The 20,242-nt window shown below is 39.0% G+C and overlaps 1 protein-coding gene across 1 annotated transcript; it reads right to left on the reverse strand.

The window, feature by feature from the left end:
* Positions 1-96: 96 nt before the first annotated feature.
* Positions 97-19,843, reverse strand: rhoca (ras homolog family member Ca). Its single transcript, XM_053635878.1, has 5 exons — positions 19,706-19,843; positions 10,177-10,334; positions 6,960-7,080; positions 4,437-4,567; positions 97-3,351 (listed from the first exon to the last, which is right to left on the reverse strand). The coding sequence occupies exons 2-5, from the start codon at positions 10,330-10,332 to the stop codon at positions 3,178-3,180; spliced, it is 582 nt and encodes a 193-aa protein (XP_053491853.1). The 5' UTR covers positions 10,333-10,334; positions 19,706-19,843; the 3' UTR covers positions 97-3,177.
* Positions 19,844-20,242: the final 399 nt, after the last annotated feature.

A 20,242-nucleotide genomic window follows, 5' to 3' on the forward strand; every position in this document is an offset into this window, starting at 1 on the left:
GCAATAAAACACTTTTCTATAAAAATGTCTACATTCGCTGTTACTTTCACACTGCTGTCTAGGATCCTGAAAAGGCAACATACTATACAGAATGGGCTTGTTCCAAAACCAAATTTATTTACTTAGAATTTATTCAATATTCCAGACTTTCAGATAAAAAGTAAGATATTTTAGTAACCTGGAACTGCAAGTTATAACAAATTATCAAAGAAACAAACACACAAATTAAGTGTAGATATTGTGCTCCTTTATTTTGTGTGCTATAATTGATGGTATTGTGCCGTTTGACTACTGAGCGATATGTTCTGTCTTACATCTCTGGCAAGTTCTAAATTCAGAACATCACACATTATATCTGTGTACTTGGTTTGTATAGTTTGCATTCTTTATCCAACTAGATTTAGATGCTACAAATGAAGAGCAACAAAGTTGTTACTTTGAATATTTACTATACAGTACATAGAGGTTACTGAAGTCAGAGTGTAGAAAAACAAAGAGCAGTGAGTCCAATCTTTAGCATTAAGACCGTGCTGTGCGAGGTTGATTTTTAATCACTTATCATCTAAAAGGGGCAGTAATGTAAACTATTGATACAGAATCTTACTAAAAGCTGTATCTGCACATCATCCTTGCAAGCAAAAAAAAAAAAAAAAAAGACAGTACAGAGGTTTCAGATCAACACCAATGTGACTGGCATGCAAGACTATAACACCACTTCTATAATATAACACCGATTCCAATAATACATTCAGTGCTTTACCTACGGTGAAAATGGCCAATTCAAAAAGCAACTGAAGGCACAGAGGTCAATAGGAAGTGTGTATGTAAAGGTGCACTCAAATGATTTTTCTGTTTGTTTTAACTTCTACATATACAGTCATGTGGAAAAAATAAGTACACCTCATGGAAATTGTTGGCTTTTTTTTTTTTTTTTACATATTTGGACAAGCAAACATTTGATCGTCTTTGAAACAGTGCCTATTAATAAAGTTGATACACTATCAAATGACATAAAATTGACATTTTGTAGTCATTTTCACAATTTAAATGAACAAAAACCAGATTGGTCACATGGAGAAAGTACGTACACTCCATAAAATTAGAATCAGGTGTTGAAGATTGGGTGCCAGTGATCAGAACCTGCTTAGGAAGTGCAGGTGGAACTTGTCTCATTTATACCCCTCTCATATCTAGTGTCTGGAGTTCCCTTTGCTATTGAAGTGTGTGGCGTCATCATGCCAAGAAAGAGTTCTCTAAGGCCTTCAGAAAAAAAAAAAAGGGTTGTGAATGCCTAGGAGTCTGGCATGGGATTTAAAAAGATCTCCAAATTATGTGAAATGCGTCATTCCACTGTAGGGAAATCATCTACAAGTGACACAGATTTCAAAAGACTGCCAATTTGTCCAGGACTGTCTGTGCCAGCAAATTCAGCCCAAGAGCAGACCGTCTGCTGCAAAAAGAAGTCTCCAAGAAGCCCAAACTTTCATCATAGGATCTGCTAGTGTCTTGCAACTGTTGGTGTCCAAGTGCATGCGTCTACAATCAGAAATGTACAAATTTGATCTGCATGGGAGGCGTACCAGGAAAAAGCCTTTGCTGTCTAAAAAGAACATTAAAGCAAGAATACAGTTTGTCAGTGGTTATATGTGCAAAGACGAGGTCTTTTGGAATCATGTGCTGTGGACAGACAAATCAAAGATAGAGTTGTTGGTCACAGTAACAGCAGACATGTTTGGCACAGACCAAAGACAGCTTTTCAAGAGATACCAACCGTGAAGCATGGCGGTGGAAATATTATGGTTTGGGGTTGCTTTGCTTCCTCAGGAACTGGACAGCTTGCATTCATTGATTCAACTATGAATTCTGCATCATATCAAAGAGTGCTTGAAGATAATTTGAGGCCATCTGTACAAAAGTTGAAGCTGAACCAAAAGTGGACCTTTCAACAGGATTATGATCCTAAGCACACCAGCAAGTCCACCAAGGAATGGGTTAAAAAGAAGAAATGGGGGGTTATGGAATGGCCTAGTCAAAGCCCAGATTTGAATCCCACTGAAATGTTGTGGGGGGATTTGAAACAGGCAGTACATGCAAGAAAACCCTGTTGCAACTGAAAGAATACTGCATGGGACAGTGGTCAAAAATTCCAGCAAGTCGATGTCAGAGACCAGTGGACAATTATGTAAAATGGCTACAAGAAGTTATTTCTGCTAAAGGGGGTAATACTAGCTTCTGAGGCCAAGCAAGGGTGTACTTACTTTTTCCACAGAAGAATATCAGAATGCTGTTAGATGAATGAATGAAAGCTATTTTTCCTTGTGATGTTGTTCAAGTAGATCCACTTCATTAATAGGCACTATTTCAAAGATTATCAAATGTTTGCTTGTCCAAAAAAAAAAAAAAGCCAGCAATTTCCATAGGGTGCACCTATTTTGTTCATATGACTATATTTAGATGCTTTACTGATGCTGTAAAAGTTCAGCGTGCATAATGAGTCTCTAACCTAATTTAATATGTATGGCAGACTTTAGGGTGTCCTGTTTGTTTGACTTTCACTGCATCTTTGCATACTGATCTGAGTACAACAGAATACAATCTCTCAGCTACTGCAACCCAGATCAGAGCAGCATCTAATGGTATACATCAGTGTATATCCAGTATAGGCGGCCAACACATCCATTAGCAGAAAAAAAGTTCAATTAACATTTCAGAGAAGCTCAACCATGTAAAATGACATTTGAATCCACAAAAAAAAACCCCAAAAAAAACAAAAACGTGTCATAAAGCATCAGTGCATAATGCTTTGTTAATTGGTAATTACTTATAACAAGTTCAAATGAACAATTCAGATGCCACATCTAGAAATAACAGCTATGATCAGGGTAGTGTCTAAACATGTACACTTAGTGTGAAATAATACAGCATAGTTATATCAGGTGCAAATCTCACTTTGTAACAAGTGTTACAGGCAAATAAAATAAAAATAACCGAGGCATCTTGTGCCAGCCTATATTACTGTCAGTCTTGGTCCTTTTGATGCATATGCGATATACAGTACAGTACAGTACAGTACATAGATGCTGTTTGGTTACAAATCAGATGTTCTTTCATGGGCTGTTGAATGCCATATATTTCTAGGACATCGGCAGATGCTTCTGCAGGACTCGACAAAATCTCTCACAAGATCAAGCAGCCACTCCTCTTTTTCCTCTTCCGGACTTGCAGCGCTGCCCTTGTGGCCATTTCAAACACTTCCCTCACGCCGTCCTTGGTCTTGGCTGAGCACTCCAGGTAACCGAAGGCACTAATACGGTTGGCCATGTCGCGGCCTTCCTCTGGCTTAACAGGCTCCTGCAATCAGGGCAGAACAAGTATAGGCCAGATGTTCAAGGACGTTTTTCTCCACAACATTTATAATATTTTGCGCACGGAGTGATTTTGGAAATTACCATGTTGTGGCCTGAAATGCATATAAACTTAATGCATTAAGGATCTTGTTTGAGATTGGCTACAGTATTGCTTAAACAAAATCACACACAACCAAAATTGTGTTTAATCTTTATTGTTCTGAGGGAATTGCAGCTAATATAATCTGTTGACTCATAAGATTCTTATTAGGATTATAGGCTAGGCATTGCATAGCCTAGTCAACTAAAACACTGCTGTAGGGATCTGCTGAATAGCACACGGTGGAAAAAAAACAGAAAGGCAGATGGTAAAGAAAGCAGGCTACAATGTACCTTGCTAGTCTGAAAATATTTCAGACTAGATGAAACCAGTTCTACAGTAAGACTACACAGAAGTCTTTAAAAAAAAAATTATTTTGCTTTATTGTAACTTTATCACTTTGAGATCACTTTGTATGAAGTGTAGAATGGTGTGCTACAATTTTTTTTTTTTAAATCCCACTCCTGCTTGCTCCTGAAGGAATTTCTCCTTTCTTCAGAGTTACATAAAAACCCCTTGCACTGGGTCATAGTGAACTCGGTCATGATCAGCGCTGTGCAAAAGACTGCATTCGCTATCTAAGCCCACTCAGCTAGTTTACAGACCGGTGCATACCAGGTCACCAAGGCAGCATTTAACTAGTTTTCACTATGGCAAAATGACTATTCCGCTACTTTTTGAGTTACTAGTAAAAATAAAGAAATTGTGCAACCTTGAACGTGGGCTTAATTTAGGTCTAGTGCTACAGCAGAGTAGCCAGCCACAATAAACTCTCCTGTGAAAGAAGTACATCACTGAGCAGTGTACACACTTATTGCATCAGCCACTAACTCCTAGGTTTGGCAGGCAGCCAGCAGTTCTAGTGCAATATGTGCTTGAAAGAAGTCAAACGATGTTCATGCTTCACAAAGCAACAGTAATACCATCACCTAAGTGCTTTTGAATGGGGCTACTTAAGCCATGATGAGGCCCACATGCAGGGAACCTACCTGTTTCATCTTGGCCAGCTCTCTCCGAGTGTGGTCATCATTCCGCAGGTCTTTCTTATTCCCCACCAAAATAATGGGAACATTGGGGCAAAAGTGTTTCACCTCTGGCGTCCACTTCTCTGGAATATTCTCTGAAGAAATGAACACGCGTACACGATTTATAAGCATGAGAACAATAATTCATTCATATTAAGACTTTAATGCAATTTCTGTCATGATCATTAATAGATATTAAATTATAACTACCACTATTAAAGTTTCTCATGTTTATCACACCAACAGGACATATATACTCATGGCTTCTGTGACTTATAGTACTTATGAATATGACCTGCTCTTAATATAAAAAAGCCATCTTGGCAAGTGAAAATATTTTGAATATAGTCCAATATATCTACTATAAACTATTATAAGATTACAATAAACCAAATAGATAAATAAAACTTTCTATACATTTTTCCAAGATAATAATCTTTTTATTCTGGCAGCTAAGGCTTCTAATTTTAAGCATTTATTTCTAGAAAGAAGCAAAATTAGCTGCCCATAGACTAGCCTGAAATGAACAAAAGCATCTAAATACAGGATAAGTGACATTACATTTGATTCCACAATAAGATACATTACATAAATCTGCACATATTCAAGATAGTTCACTTGCCAAGACAATTTTCTGTACATAGGGTCTTAATATGAAGCTAACAATCATGAATGTAGTGTTAAAGAAACACTAGACTTCTATGGGTACGTGCCTAAATGCAACTCCACAATGTGACGTATGGTCAGGTCCATAGGAATTTGGGCAGTGACCATTTTCATAATTTTGCCTCTACACCACCACAATGGATTTGAAATGAAGCAATCAAGATGTTATTGTGTGAAGTGTAGACTTTTAGCTTTAATTCAAGGGGTTTAACATAAACAAATATTGGATTAACTGCTCAGGATTACAGCCATTTTCGAGTAAGTGGACAAACTAACAATCAGAAATATTAGGATTATTTTTAATACTGAAATTGAATACTGAAATCTGGAACCCATGGACATCACCAAATGCTGAGTTTTTTCCCTTGAGATGCGTTGCCAGGCCTTTATTACAGTTGCCTTCAGCTGCTGTTTGTTTGTGGGTCTTTCTGCCTTCAGTTTCTGCCTTTTTCACTTACTAAGCATGCTCAACTAGGTTGAGGTCATAATACATATAATTAAGAAGCTCTTGGGTTGCTTTCACTGTATGTTTTGAATCACTATCCATCTGTACGGTGAAATGCCATCCTTTCAGTTTAGCAGCATTTGAGTGAATCCGAGTAGAAAGTATAGGTCTATACGCGTCAGAATTCATCCTGCTACTTACAGCAATCACATCAATAAACACCAGTGACCCAGTTCCACTGGCAGCCATACATGCCCATTTCATAACACCTCCTCCACATGTTTGACAGATGATGTGGTATGTTTTGGAACATGAGCCCTTCCTTTCCTTCTCCATACTCTTCTCTTCCCACTATTCTGGTACAAGTTAATCTTGCATCAGAACTGGTCAGAGTGTTTTTTTTTTAAAAGCAAAACCGAACACGGCCATTTTGTTCTTGAGCATTACCAGTGGTTTCTTTTTAAGAAATGTACCAAATTGTTGATTTGGCCATTCCTAAGGTTTCTGGTCTCTCTCAGATAGGTCTGTCTTATTTTTATCCTAATGATAGCCTCCTTCACTTGCAGCGACACCTCTTTGGACCGCATATTAAGAGTTCCCATGAACAGCTACCAAATGCAAATTTGATGCTGTCAAATTCAGTCACAATTACTTTTAAGCCTGTGAAAATGGAGGGACTCTGTATTTTTTAAAAAAAAAAAAAAAAAAAAAAAAAAAAGGCTGTAATTCCTAAATAGTTAATGCAATATTTTTGTTAAACCCCTGCTCAAAGTTTACACTTCAAATCACATCTTGATTGCTTCATTTCAAATCCATTGTGGTGGTCTACAGAGGCAAAATTAAACACTCATTGTCCAAATACTTATGGACCCAACTGTATATTCATAGTATAAACAAACAGTCACAGAACAAAATCAACACAAGGTTCAAGTATCCCACCATTTGAGGAAGAATTGGTGATGAGTAAAACCATTATTTTCCACAACAGATTTGATATAGTTTTTTTTGTTTCCAGAAAAGTCATCAGGGCTATGGTGACTCACTAAACCAAGTCAGAGCTTAGACTTCCTGCTATTCACCCAGACAGACAGAATTTGACAGATGTGTTTCAGCTCCGATAAGAGGGAGAAAATGCGTATTTAGATGATCCACGAGAGCACTTGTACAATTAAGATGTTCACCATAAATCTAGTACAGCATTAGCACACAGCCGGAACTGCCATGAAAAACCTGCACGACTCAGCTGAGGAACTTGTACATTAACCCTAGCTGAAGGGGAAAAACAAAACTCGAAGGCAGGGATTCCATACATGCCCAAAGCAGAAAACAAGAATCTGATGACCTGTATGTGAGAGACTTTTATAGATAAAACATACCTAAACTGTCAGGACTGTCGATGGAGAAGCACATAAGGATGACATCTGTATCTGGGTAGGAAAGTGGTCTCAATCGGTCATAGTCCTCCTGACCTGCTGTGTCCCACAGTGCCAGCTCCACCTGTCAGTCAAACATAAAGGAGCCATGGTGAAGACCAACAACATAGCAGAGTGATACCTGCACTGCCACGTGTTCTCTGAATTCCTTTCATTTTGATCATAGGTGGTGTTTATAATGACAGCATAATTTGGCACTCTGATAAAGACTCAAACACATACTAAGACACGAGGAAAGGTGTGACATTTCTATTATGAACAGATCCGAACGAAAGCAGCTAACTGGAAATATTTCCAAGTGCTTAGGTCTCACAGACGTCTGCCATCATACTTGCAGATAGGAAACATGTCCACTAGGGGGCAGAAAATGAAAAATAGATGAACCAAAAGCAAAAGTCAGCTATGCATGTACTGTAAGCCAAGAGCTTCTTAAGCTGTAGAAAGACAAAACTAATTGATATTCCAAAATATTTATAGATGCTGACAAGCTGAGCTCTCGACCCTTCTTTGTCCTTCCTCTCTCCCATCACTGCACATCAGCACTTTGTTTGCTTAGTGCTCATTATAACGCCAACTCAGATTTATGCTGGACCTGCAGTAAGAATAATGAGTTGTATTGAACAGAAAAGCAGTCTTTACTGTCTATTAATGCTGTGCAGGACCATGAGACACAATTTATGCAATTTATGAAAGATGGTCAATTTCAAAGTCTTAAAGTAGTTGGAAAAAAAAAAAAGTTTAGTTTCACATCATTTACAGATGACTCATTTTAATTATATTGTATTGTCTTTACCCTAACACAATTTGGGCTAGAGAGGGGGAAAAAAAAAACCGTTCACATGTCTGAAACAGCTGAAAATTTTCCATGAATTGGACCCATGACTACCCTGTACCTCCAATTTTTGAGGGGAAAAAATCCCAAAGATTTGTTTTCAAATGACACAGTTTAACTGATTTTTAATTCTTCTAGTTGTCAAGTTTGAGAATTAAAATGTTAAACACTAGTCACTTTTCATAATGTTTTTTTTGGAATTGTCACAAGCTTCTGCCAAAATGCAGTGTTAGATGCTTTGTCGTTAGAACTACATTGTTTGTAGTCATTGATGCTTTTGTGAATGCTGGTTCAGGTGCTCTTGTGAACACTGATTGCATTCATGGACTCTGTTAAGTGTTGGGACATACCAGTCCACAAACTGGTTGACTCTGCCATGTGGTTGAGACCTGGCCATAGATACACCCAGAGGTGCCACCATCTATGGTTTAGGACATGCCTGAAAACTATGCTTTTCTGTTTTCTCAGCCAAAGCAACAGTTAGACCAAATGCAAAGTGCATAGCTGTATCTTGGTTGTGTTAATAGTATTTACCTGCTTACCAAATAATAATAATAATAATAATTATTATTATTATTATTTTTAATCTAATGATGTTTGCATGTAGAAACTATCTTTGTGTTGAAAGTTCTTTGGTTTCTTCCTAACGTAATGACAAATGGACTTTATATTTGTGCAATCTTATATTTTTATCTCAGGGAAACAGGACATGGCTAAAGGCAACAAGATGTTCTAATGAAAAGTTTTTTGTTTTTTCTTGAGAATGGATGATCAGAAGAATCAAAGTGTTCCCTTGTGGGTAAAACCTTAATAGGAGCACTGAGACTTTGCATAGCTGAGTCATCCTTTGGGAGGAAACTCCTGGGACTGACATAGGAGCAGCTTCAACCATACATATCCTAATCTTATTCTTGATAAGGACAACCATAAAACTTCAGACCGTGGATGAGCTTTTTTTTTTTTTTTGGAAGGCATTGTGTATGCAAGCAGACATTGTAAGCAGGTTACTGAGACAGATATAGGACGCCTCTTTTTCTGCTATGTGCACAAGCTTCAGCACCAAACATTAAAAAGGTAGCAATAGGGAAAAGGAGCTATTTTTAGAGACAGTGTGGAGGAAGAGTATACAATGCTTCAGTTTGGCCAGAGGGATTTAGGCTGAGATCAGAGTTTGTTGGAGTTCGGGAATGTTCTAGATCTCATGTATGCTTGCTCTTAAGCAGGGTAGACTCTGTGGAGTTTGGCCACACACCAAGAATGAAAGAGGCAAAAGGAGACTCCAGTGTGCCACTCTCCTAAATGTACAGACAAAATCTTGTACAGCAGAAACAGCACTTCGAACCACAGCTCTCTCACACGCACACACAGGAAGTGAATTGACCTGTTTATCAACCCATGAGGGCCACTGGGAGGGGGAATATCCACACATCCATATTTCCAAATCAAGCCAGGAAACAAGCAAGTACAGCCATTTCCTGTTATGGCCATTCTTTGCCTGGGCTTAGCACTAGCCAGGGTAAGACTAGCAGTATCAGTGTCCACTAATGGTGGAATATGACTAATGACTTACCACTGACCAACACCTCAAGTCTGCTGGGAACTTCAAGCATTGTTCAGGATTTGCAGCTCGGTGCTATGTGCTCCAAATGCCTTTATGTAAGGATCACACTAAAATCACAAACTCCGCTCTGAGATTTGGAGAAAATTTAAAAATTGCACCAATATGAAAAAGAAAGATTTGCCATTATCTGGATGTTATGGCCTACAGAAGTCAGTTCTCATCACACCCCTCCTAATGTGCAGGATTGTTTAACCAGGTAATCTGTTTTATGGTAATCCCTGAAGTATATGAACATAAAATTAATGAGTTATAATTCAAACATTACGAACCCAGAACCATAACATAAGCTCGCCAACAATTTCAGAGGAAGTCATACATACCAAATATTTACTTATTCATTTCTGCTTCAATCTAGAACATGGCAGTGTGTCATATTGAATACTGATGGACAGATTTCAAAAAGAGAACAGTATTTGTATTTGGTTGTCCTGCTCAAGTCTTGCAGGGCCAGATGTAATCTCGAACAAGAATACACGTCTTAGTTAACCATCCTTTTAAAAGACTTGACTTGCTCGAGGTGTTGCCTCCGCAGATGTTAAAAGGGGCATGGACTAACAAGAAATCAGGGCAGTGAAGCCAGTGGGTATGGCTCGTTTTAGTTTGACCAGATGTGTATTCTTGTTCGAGATCCTGTCTAGTCCTGCAGTAGCTTTAATGACCTGCCAAAACTCACCACTACACAAAATGACAAGCTAATCCACACCAACCTGTTTGCCATCCACCTCAATGTCAGCAATGTAGTTCTCGAACACAGTTGGCACGTAGACTTCGGGGAACTGATCTTTACTGAACACTATTAGTAGACAGGTCTTTCCACATGCTCCATCTCCCACGATCACCAGCTTTTTCCTTATGGCTGCCATTCCTAGAAGGGCAAGAACAACATATTACTTGTTTGTATAAGCAGATTTCACCAGGTACAACCAAAAAATGGACAGACTTTCATTTTCCGTTCCACGTGGGAGTCCAGACGAACGTTTGGAACAGATATATACCAATATAAACCGAAGGTTGAAGCTAAAGCATTATGCAAATCACTCCCATTATAGACTACGCAGTACAATGTGCAAAATGTCCTGCCACTTAAAACTAATGATTCTCTAATGCCCGCAGTCTTTGCTGATGAGACCAGGAATCCGCGTGCAACAGAACATCTGAGCATTTCTGCACTTTCTACACACTGAAGCCTACAGTTGTATTTGTGATTCTACGGAGCATTTAAAGAACCACCTTGCCTATGTTTAAGATTGACAGCATTTTCATAAGCACTGATGTGTGTGGGAAGAAGATGCACAGTCACAATGAGCACCAGTAAAGAAACACTTAAGTCACCCACTCACTACTTCTTCCTAAGATCTGAACACATGCAAACACACACACAAAATTTAAAATCACTAGTCACTTGTGTGACCAAAATGCACTGTATACAATGCTTCATCCACCCACAAATGCAGGTTTTGTTTCCGTCCAACAGAAAGAGAGCAAGTAATGAAAATCTTCCACTCTGCACTGGAAATAAAGACAACGAAGAGGCACAGTCTCTGTACTACTGGTTCTCAGCACAGAATGCACTCCCACAGATTTAAAGTTCACAGCACAATTGGATTCAGTTTAAAATCAAAATGAGTTCCATAACATGCATTTCCTAAAAAAGAAAACGAAGTACAGACAGATTTTGAGATACTCAATAAAATGCTTGTTCTTCACCCTTGACAGCTAACCTGATAAAGCACAGGGTTATCAAGATGGACCATAAAGCATAACCTTTAAATTGAGACAGTATCAGTGTGCATCACATCAAAACATTAGCCAGATGCAGCTCTGAACCACTGTATGACTTACATCTGTCAGAAAAACAACTTGTGAATACACAGATGCTTATCAGAGCAATGAGAAAAAAAAAAAATCGCTGACAACGCCTCTTCGAAGGCTTCAACATTGAACACCCTACACGTTTCAAACCAGCAATTTTATGAAATGTGAAAAACGTGCAGCTCAGTTGACACCTGTATACAAAACAAACTCACAAACCTTGTATATACAACCCCAATTCCGAAAAAGTTGGGACAATAAAAATTTAATAATAATAAGAAGTAAATTGAAAAGTCAGTTCACCCTGTACTATATTGAAAACACATTATTTAATGTTTTACTTTGTGATTTTATTTTTGAAAATATACACTCATTTAAAATCTGATGACTGCAACACACTCCAACAAAAGTTGGGACAGTTGACTCTTTACCACTATGTAAAATCACCTTTTCTTTTAATAACACTTAACCAACTAGTGTATTCAGTGCCTGAACGCTTAAGTTTAGCAAGAGGAATTTTCATCCATTATGCATTTCTTCAGCTGCGCTGTATGGGGCTCTCGTTGCCTTATTTTGCGCTTCAGAATGCGCCACACATTCTCAATCTGAGACAGGTCAGGACTGCAGGCAGGCCATGCTAGAACCCGCACACTCTGCTTACACAACCATGTGCTTGTAATCCGGGCAGAATGTGGTTTGGTGTTGTCCTGCTCTAGATGGCAGCATATATTGCTCCAAAATATGTACAGATCTTTCTACATTAATGGTGCCCTCACAGATGTGAAAGTTACCCATGCCATGGGCACTGACACGCCCCCATACCATGACAGATGCTGGCTTTTGGACCTGACGCCGATAACAGCTTGGATGGTCTTTTTCCTCTTTGGCCCGGAGAACACGATGGCCGTTTTGTCCAAATACTATTTGAAATGTTGACTCGTCGGACCACAAAACACGATTTCACTGTGCCACCGTCCATCTCAGATGAGATCGAACCCAGAGAAGTTGGTGGCGGTTCTGGACAGTGTTGATATATGGCTTCTGCTTTGCATAGTAAAGCCTTAATTTGCATATGTGCATGCAGCAGCAAACAGTGTTGACTGAAAGGATTACCAAAGTATTCCTGAGCTCATGTCAGGATATCCATTACAGACTCATGATGGTTTTTAAGACCGTGACGTCTGAGGGATCGGAGATCACGCGCATTCAGAAGTGGTTTTTGGCCTTGTCCTTTATGCACCGAGATTTGACCGGATTCCTTGAATCTTTTAATTATTATATTGAGCACTGCAGAAGGTGAAATGCCCAAAATCCTACCGATTTGTCTTTAGGGAATGTTGTTCTCAAAGTGTTGGATATTGGCGAGCCTCGACCCATCCTTGCTCTTGAAGGACTAGGTCTTTTTTGGAGGCTCCTTATACACCATGATTAGCAGATTGCCTCACCTGTTTCACGTCACCTTCTTATTTCAACACGTCACACTGCTATTAGTCCTAAATTGCCCTAGTCCCAACTTTTTTGGAACAGGTTGCATGCATCAATTTCAAAATAAACAACAACAACAAAAACTATGCAGTTGATTAGGTAAAACATCAAATACCTTGTCTTTATACATTTTTTTTTTTTTTAAATACAAGTCAAAGTACAGTTACAAATCACTCCTCTTTGTTTTTATTAGCATTTTCCATACTGTCCCAACTTTTTCAGCATTGGGGTTGTAGATCGAAACCCCTATGCTTCCAACAGCCAATAAACGTACAGTCTGTACAATTTTGTTTCTGGAAATGATTAACCGTTTACGACCATATCCAGTTGTTGGATTGTACTAGTTTCATAAAACACTTTAGACATACGAAAATCCTGCAGTTGGTTTATCACGTCTGCTTTTGGTTTGTGAACAAGGCTAAAACAAACAAACAAAAAACATACTTTTACCATTCTTAAAATGTTTTAGTAATCCATCTTGAACTGATGTTTTATTCTTTGTTTCTTCTGCAATGCCAGATGGTATTGTAGAATTTATGATTTTTCATTAATATAGATTTGTTGCTCAAATGCGTTATGCAGGAAACAAAACAAGCACACAGATTTGGGAGTTCCCCATCATTTCCCTGAATCTGTCAAATGACAGTGTATCTGGAAATACATTCTACACAGTTCACCCACGTACGGCAGACTTTCGTTTGAGTCATTCCAAATATTTCACTTCTGTTTGACAAAAAACCTGTAAGAGATTCAGAACAAGCCAGTTATTCAGGTCTGAAAGGAAAACACAAGCCATTTTTCAAAATAACCTTGCCACATCATACTTATAGGAATCGTATTTCTGTATTGCTTTCCCTGCTGTTTAATATCAAATTAAATCATACAGTTCCCTCAAAAACTATTGGAACGGCAAGGCCAATTGTTTTTGCTGTAGACTGGACATTTAAGGTTTGAGATCAAAAGATGAACATGAGAAGAGATTAGAATTTCAGCTTTTATTTCCTTGTATGTATAAGTAGATGTAGATGTGTTAAAGGACATAGAACACAGCACAACACCCAATATATAACCCTGAGAATCTACTCTTGGTTTTAGCCTTCAGAAATCACCCGTGAAGACTGCATTTGTTGTTAGGACTTGTTCAATGTCCTGCCCATGTTGAGTTCAAAATATTAATACATTGAAATTTAATTACGTTTTACAAAATTTGCACCCATAATGGTCTATTAACAGATTCATTTTTAGTTCAGTTCAATTAGCTTTCTATAGCACATTAAAACCACAGACATGGCCACAAAAAAGCTTTTACAGTAATCAGGATGGAGCAAGACAGATGACGGTGGCAAGGAAAAACTCCCTGAAACCACACAAGGTTCCAGAGAAACCCCTCCTCTTCTTGGTGTCACTAGAGGGTGGGAATTTACAGTCGAGAGTGAAGGCACAAGTACTGGGCTAAATGTTGAAAGTATGTACAGTATGCGCACACTGAAGAAAAGTCCTGGGATGAACAAAGCATAGTCTTCATGATTTCAGCAGCAGTTCTTGGGTACAAGTCTACAGTAACCAGGTGAGATTATCCAGTGAAGTATGGGTGTGCATGGGCATAAAATGCTTTTGGGAAGTGCAAATATGTAGGGTATCCACATGGACCAGCAGGGATATTGCTTATTTCCAGCTCCAGGCAGCACACTAGAATGCCAGTTGTACAAATTTCTCAAGATTCCCCTATATTCACTGGGAGCAGACCATGTAATGGGACAAATCAATATGTCCAACTGAACACTGCAAGCAAAGCAAGCTGGATCTGTAATTATTGCGTATATGGATTTGTTGTACATAACGCTCAGACAAATTCATATTTAACAAATTAACTGTAAATTGCTTTACAAGTAAAATTTGTATTGGTTGTCTCTGCCCTGTTTCCCATGACCTAAACCTAGATACAATACAGCATTTTGGGTTTAGCTTGCCTACAGTGACACAAACAATAATCTTTATTACATGGAGCAGTTTTGAACTTTGAACATTCCCTTGTACCATAGAACAATGAGTGTCATACTGCAAAGCTTTTGGGAAACACAGCCTTGGGCTCTGGGAGGGAGATCTTTAATGATCCATTCCGATTACCTTAATTCTTCAAATGAGTTATTCTTGGACACAATAGTTTTACAACAGATCAAACGTATACAGTTGAGTCTAAATATTTGCATAACCTTGCTTTAAATATGATCAAATCATTTATAAAAGAGAAGTTAGGTTTTACATCCATTATCTGCACCACTTTTCCTACACTGGGTCATGAGGAGCCCGGAGGCTATGTCCCCTGGAACTTGGGGTACAGGGCGGGGACACCCTGGATGGGTCCAACCCATCGCAAGGCACAATCACACACAGTTACACACCCTTTCACACATTGGCAATGTGTTTACAGCACGTCTTTGGACTAGGGGAGGAACCTGGAGTGCCTGGAGGAAACTCCCGAAGCTCGGGGAGAACATGCAAGCTCTGCGCTCACAGGGCGGAGGCATGACTTGAACCCCCAACCCTGGAGGTGCGAGGCAAATGTGCTAGCCACTAAGCCACCACCTCGATGTCACTTATTATAAGTAACAAACATGATCAGAACATGCATGAAAAACACATTATGTTTCTAAAGTTTATATAAATAAGGACTCTCCCCACACCCCAATTTCTGCTTACTGCAAACAGCTTGACAGTTTAGTCTGTTGAATCTAGTATATGAAATATTATTTAAATGTATTAGACATTTCAACTGGCAGCAAAACACTTTTCAGCTTACTAATAAAAGATACCATCTGACATGAACTTAAGCCACACTATAATATGGATGTTTAAAGACAAAATCCCTTTAAATGAACATGGATTACACGTTTTACAGAAACTAGAAGTACATTGTTTTCAACTATAATTGCTAGAAATTACTTCACATGCTGTACAACGCCTACAAGAACCAGGAGTAGAGAATCACTGGAATCAACTCAATCTGGATGCTGTATAGTCATGATTTTTCTGTTGTTTTTGTCCAGACTGACCCTATCTAGACTGATACTATTTATCTAAGCTGGTCAGGGTGTGTGCATTAGATCACTGGTTCCCAACCCTGCTCATGGAGTACCCCTGCTGTGTTTATTTTGTCCCCGTCCCCCCTGCTGCTACATTTCACCTGATCCTACTATCTACCAATTAACAATGCCTTCCTGATTCAACATAGGACAGGGAAAGAAAGCACTAACAGGACTTCTGAACAAAATAGTTCACAGCTTGTCTACAGAGGCAAACCCAGGGCTGTGTCCTGACCGAGTGTGTGGATTGCTTTTCCATTGCTTCAATCTAACCACAGGTTATGGGCTAGTGATTTGAGTAAAATACTACTAAAGATTCAAACAAACAATTCTGAAGTGATACTGGAATCTCTCATTTGATGCTAAAATGCTGCCACATTTCTCTCTCAGTAAAGCATTGCAATACTTCAATATTTAGTGAAAATAAATTAAAGCAAACTTACGTAATGGCTGCCTACGTGTGCAAACAGTGAAGGGTGTGAATACTTTAATCCTTAGTATAAACACAGAAGCGCTTGCGTGAAAACTTCACCTGACACTTAAGTAGTTGTGCATTTTCTGTTGCTCTATACTCTACACTAGAATTCTACTAAAATCGTTTGTGCTAGTGGAGGAGCAATTCCAGCCGCAGGCATTAATCATGACGTCCGTGTTGCTGTGTTTTAACAATCGATGATCTAGGGTAAAGGGCAGGAGCACACTGGGAACCAATGAATAGGAGTTTCTTTACTAGGTACTTTGTAGTATTTGATTATAAAGAACCCAGAGACTGCCAAGAGTCAGATACAAGACTTGTGTAGTGGAGGGAACAGACCCTGCAATGGAAAATGTGTATTGCAATGTCTACTTGCTCGCAAGGATTTAATGATGCCACATAGCTCAATTAATGGCCACTCCAAATATTCTCAATATTCTTTGTAGTTTCAGTTTAATATCCTTTTGAGACAGAACAAATAAAAGTTAATTGTTTGACAAGATTGGCCGGGTTTTAATTACAACTGCATGACAGTAAATACAACTTGTATGTAAAAGATCCCATCTAATAAACTACTATGGATGTTGTGTGTGTGGTCCCCTCTGAAAGTATTGGAACAGCAAGGCCAATTATTTTATTTTTGCTATACATTGAAGACATTTGGGTTTGAGATCAAAAGAAGAATGAGTGATAGATCAGACTTTCAGCTTTCATTTCCTGATATTCACATCTAGACGTGTTAAACAACTTAAAACATTGCACCATTGGCGGCAGACCACCCAGTTTTTAGGTGTACAAAAGTATAGGAAGATACTCATAATGTAAATTAAAAGTAAATAACACTTAATATTGGGTTGCATATCCCTTGCTTGCAATAACTGCATCAAGCCTGCCTCATTGACATCATCAAACTGTTGCATTCTTCTTTTGTGATGCTTTTCCAGGCTTTTACTGCAACTTCTTTCAGTTATTCGTGTTGGGGGGTTTCTCCCTTCAGTCTCCTAGTCAGGAGGTGAAATGCATACTCAGCTGGGTTAAGGTCTGGTGATTGACATGGCCAGTCTAAAACCTTCCACTCCCCCCGATGAAGTCCTTAGTTGTATTGGCAGTGTGTTTTAGATCATTGTCTTGCTGTATGATAAGTTCCTCCAAATTAATTTGGATGCATATCTCTGCAAGTTGACAAAAGTTTCTGTAGATTTCTGAATTCATTCTGAGTTACATCAATGAAGAGTAGTGAGCCTGTTCCAGAAGCAGCCATACAAACCCAAGCTACGGCACTACCTCCACCATGCTTGCCTGATAAGCTTGTATGTTTTGGATCATGAGCAGATCCTTTCTTTTTCCACACTTTAGCATTTACATCACTTTGGTAGAGGTTAATCTTGGTTCCAGAACTTTTGTACCATCACCCCTGCCCTGTGGAGGTTGCTGGTGATGTCACCGACTGTTGTTCTTGGGGTTTTCTTCACAGCTCTCACAATGTTTCCATCATCAACTGCTGTTGTTTTTCTTGGCCGACCTGCTCGATGGTTTCTTGCTTTTCAGGACATTCAAAATTGCAGTACTGGCTATGCCCAATGTTTGTGCCATCTTTGATAAATTTTCTCAGATTTAAATTGGCTTGGTTTTCTCCTATAGACAACTCTTTTTTTCCTTCATGTTGGTTTATTCTTTAACAAACAAATACTGGCTTCACAGACAAAACCCAGGGTTAAATGAAGACATTCAGAGTGCTTAACTATTTAAATAATCAATCGAACATTGCACCCCTGGGTAACAAGAAACTCAGTCACATTACAATATTTTTCATAACTTGAAAAATACAAACAAAAAGGTGTCATGTTCCATGTTGTTTAACATACCCAGATGGAAATACCAGGAAATGAAAACTGTACCGCTGATCTATTGTCTCATTTATTTATTTATTTTTATAGCTCAAACCCAAATATCTTCAGGGTATAGCAAAAACAAAAGAATTGGCCTTGCTGTTCACAGTGCTTTCAGAGGGGACTATATGTCTATCACAATATACTGAGTTGAAATTAAGACTTTCAGCTAGGGCTGAAGTTAGGGCCAGTTATCATCTGTCCACGGGCCACATTTAGCCCTGGGGACAGACTTCGGAAACGCCAGGATGAAACAAACACTGATTGAAAGAGACTAAGACACAGTACTGCTCAAAGAGCTTTAGGCTTCTGTGGATGTTTGCGAACTTATTTCACTTGCTATTTTCATCCAAGCTCAACAGGTCCTTGTGTGTTCCCAATACGTGTCCAGCATTCATAAATAAGGACATATTTCACGATTCCTTGTCTGGAACTGGCTCCAGGTTAGAGTTACATAATTATTCCACAGTGCAGGGCTTGGAGGACAGCTCCATGAAAATAAACTGCTCTGAGCCAAGGAGTGTTATTGAAAATTAGGACTTCAAACTAAACACAGCCAAACAGAATTTAACAACATCTGGCTGTCAGGTCAATAGTAAATTAGGAGCTCTTATCAGGTCAATAGTTTGGAAGTTGACCTAGTTTTTCCTCTTCCTCATGGCTTAGGGAGCTAGCTGGTTGTGTGGCCTACTCCTCTACAACGACAAAAACAAACAAACACTCTATTCAGTGTTTCCAGTTCAGTGACCGCCCATGTTTCAAACTGATTCATAACATATCATTCTCAAATCTTTGTTTTATTGCAGTGGGGGAGCTATCATCTTCTCGGGTACTTGTGTGACTCGACGCAAGTTAGTTGTTAGAGGCAGTCCAAAACAACGCCCTGTGACTGCGACAGGTTAGACCACGTTTGCAGTAAACAAACCCTCTCCTAACTACATTGTGCCGGAAAAAAACATCTACTCAAAGCGAATGTTTGTTTAGACTACACCCACAATCGACAGCAATGGCATTGTAAATGATTAAAAGTACATTTGCTAGGTTAAGATCAAACAAGCAGATCCTTGTTTAAGGCACAGGGACGAGGCGGTAACGTTAAACTCCCAAACTGTCTCTCCACGCTGTGGTTTTAGGTGAAGTTGTTTTCCCTTACCTCACCCTGAAACATTAGCGTCCAGGGTAATTGACTGGTAGAATGAACAGGTGGTACAGAATTAACAGGTTAACACGATATCGCCCAACTCTACTCATTACCAAAGACTAATTACAGCGAAAAGAGAATAGACGGACGGACGGACGGACGGACGAAGCAACCAATGAGCTTTCAGATGACCAAAGGACACTTTCAGATCAGCGCGCGATCACATAGCTACTTCCACATACCACCGCCTTTCCAAAAAAAAAAACCTTATTCCCAAACAACATCCCCAAGTTCCATAGATATTTTAAATCTGGTTCCTCAAACTCATAAAAGTGAATAAAAAAGAAGTACCTTATATCTGCCGTTTCGTGATGTTCTACTGTACGATTACACTTCCCCCTACCCAAGTTTCGTCGCAGAGGACCACTGAATATCTGGACTCTGCTCTATTGCTAAGAAACGAAGCTGACAAACACTTGCCCCGCCCACATCATGAAAAAAAGGACTTACTTGTCTTAAATCCCTATTGGCTGAGGAGGCGGTTCAGCCGTTAGGAATTTTTCAGCCCCGCCTCCTCGGCCGCTGATAATAATGACATCATTCCTTACCGAAGGCAAGATGAAGCTTCCTGAAGTAATGAAGCTTTCATTTGCAACTGTTTCGGAAAAGCTTTTCAGCACAGTGCAAGCTAGTGGCATCTGGTGGCAAAAAGATGGAGTGCACATAGTAATTTACTGCATGCTAGTGAAGGCTGAAACGGGTGTTTTTTGGTGTTCCATCTAACAAATGTGTACTAATGCTAGGAAAGCACTTTAAAATAAACAAATAAATAAATAAAAATATATAACTGGTATCACTGAATAATGCTTTGTAAAGAAAAAACGATGT

The sequence above is a fragment of the Ictalurus furcatus genome, chromosome 11 (genome assembly GCF_023375685.1).
Source record: "Ictalurus furcatus strain D&B chromosome 11, Billie_1.0, whole genome shotgun sequence".
Classification (NCBI taxonomy): Eukaryota; Metazoa; Chordata; class Actinopteri; order Siluriformes; family Ictaluridae; genus Ictalurus; species Ictalurus furcatus.

Coding starts and splice junctions, on each gene's coding strand:
- rhoca (XM_053635878.1), bottom strand. CDS start 10,332: ATGGCAGCCATAAGGAAAAAGCTGGTGATCGTGGGAGATGGAGCATGT. Junction 7,081..10,176: donor TTGAGGTGGATGGCAAACAG/GTTGGTGTGGAT, acceptor TTTGACTGACAG/GTGGAGCTGGCACTGTGGGA. Junction 4,568..6,959: donor CGACAGTCCTGACAGTTTAG/GTATGTTTTATC, acceptor TCATTTCTTCAG/AGAATATTCCAGAGAAGTGG.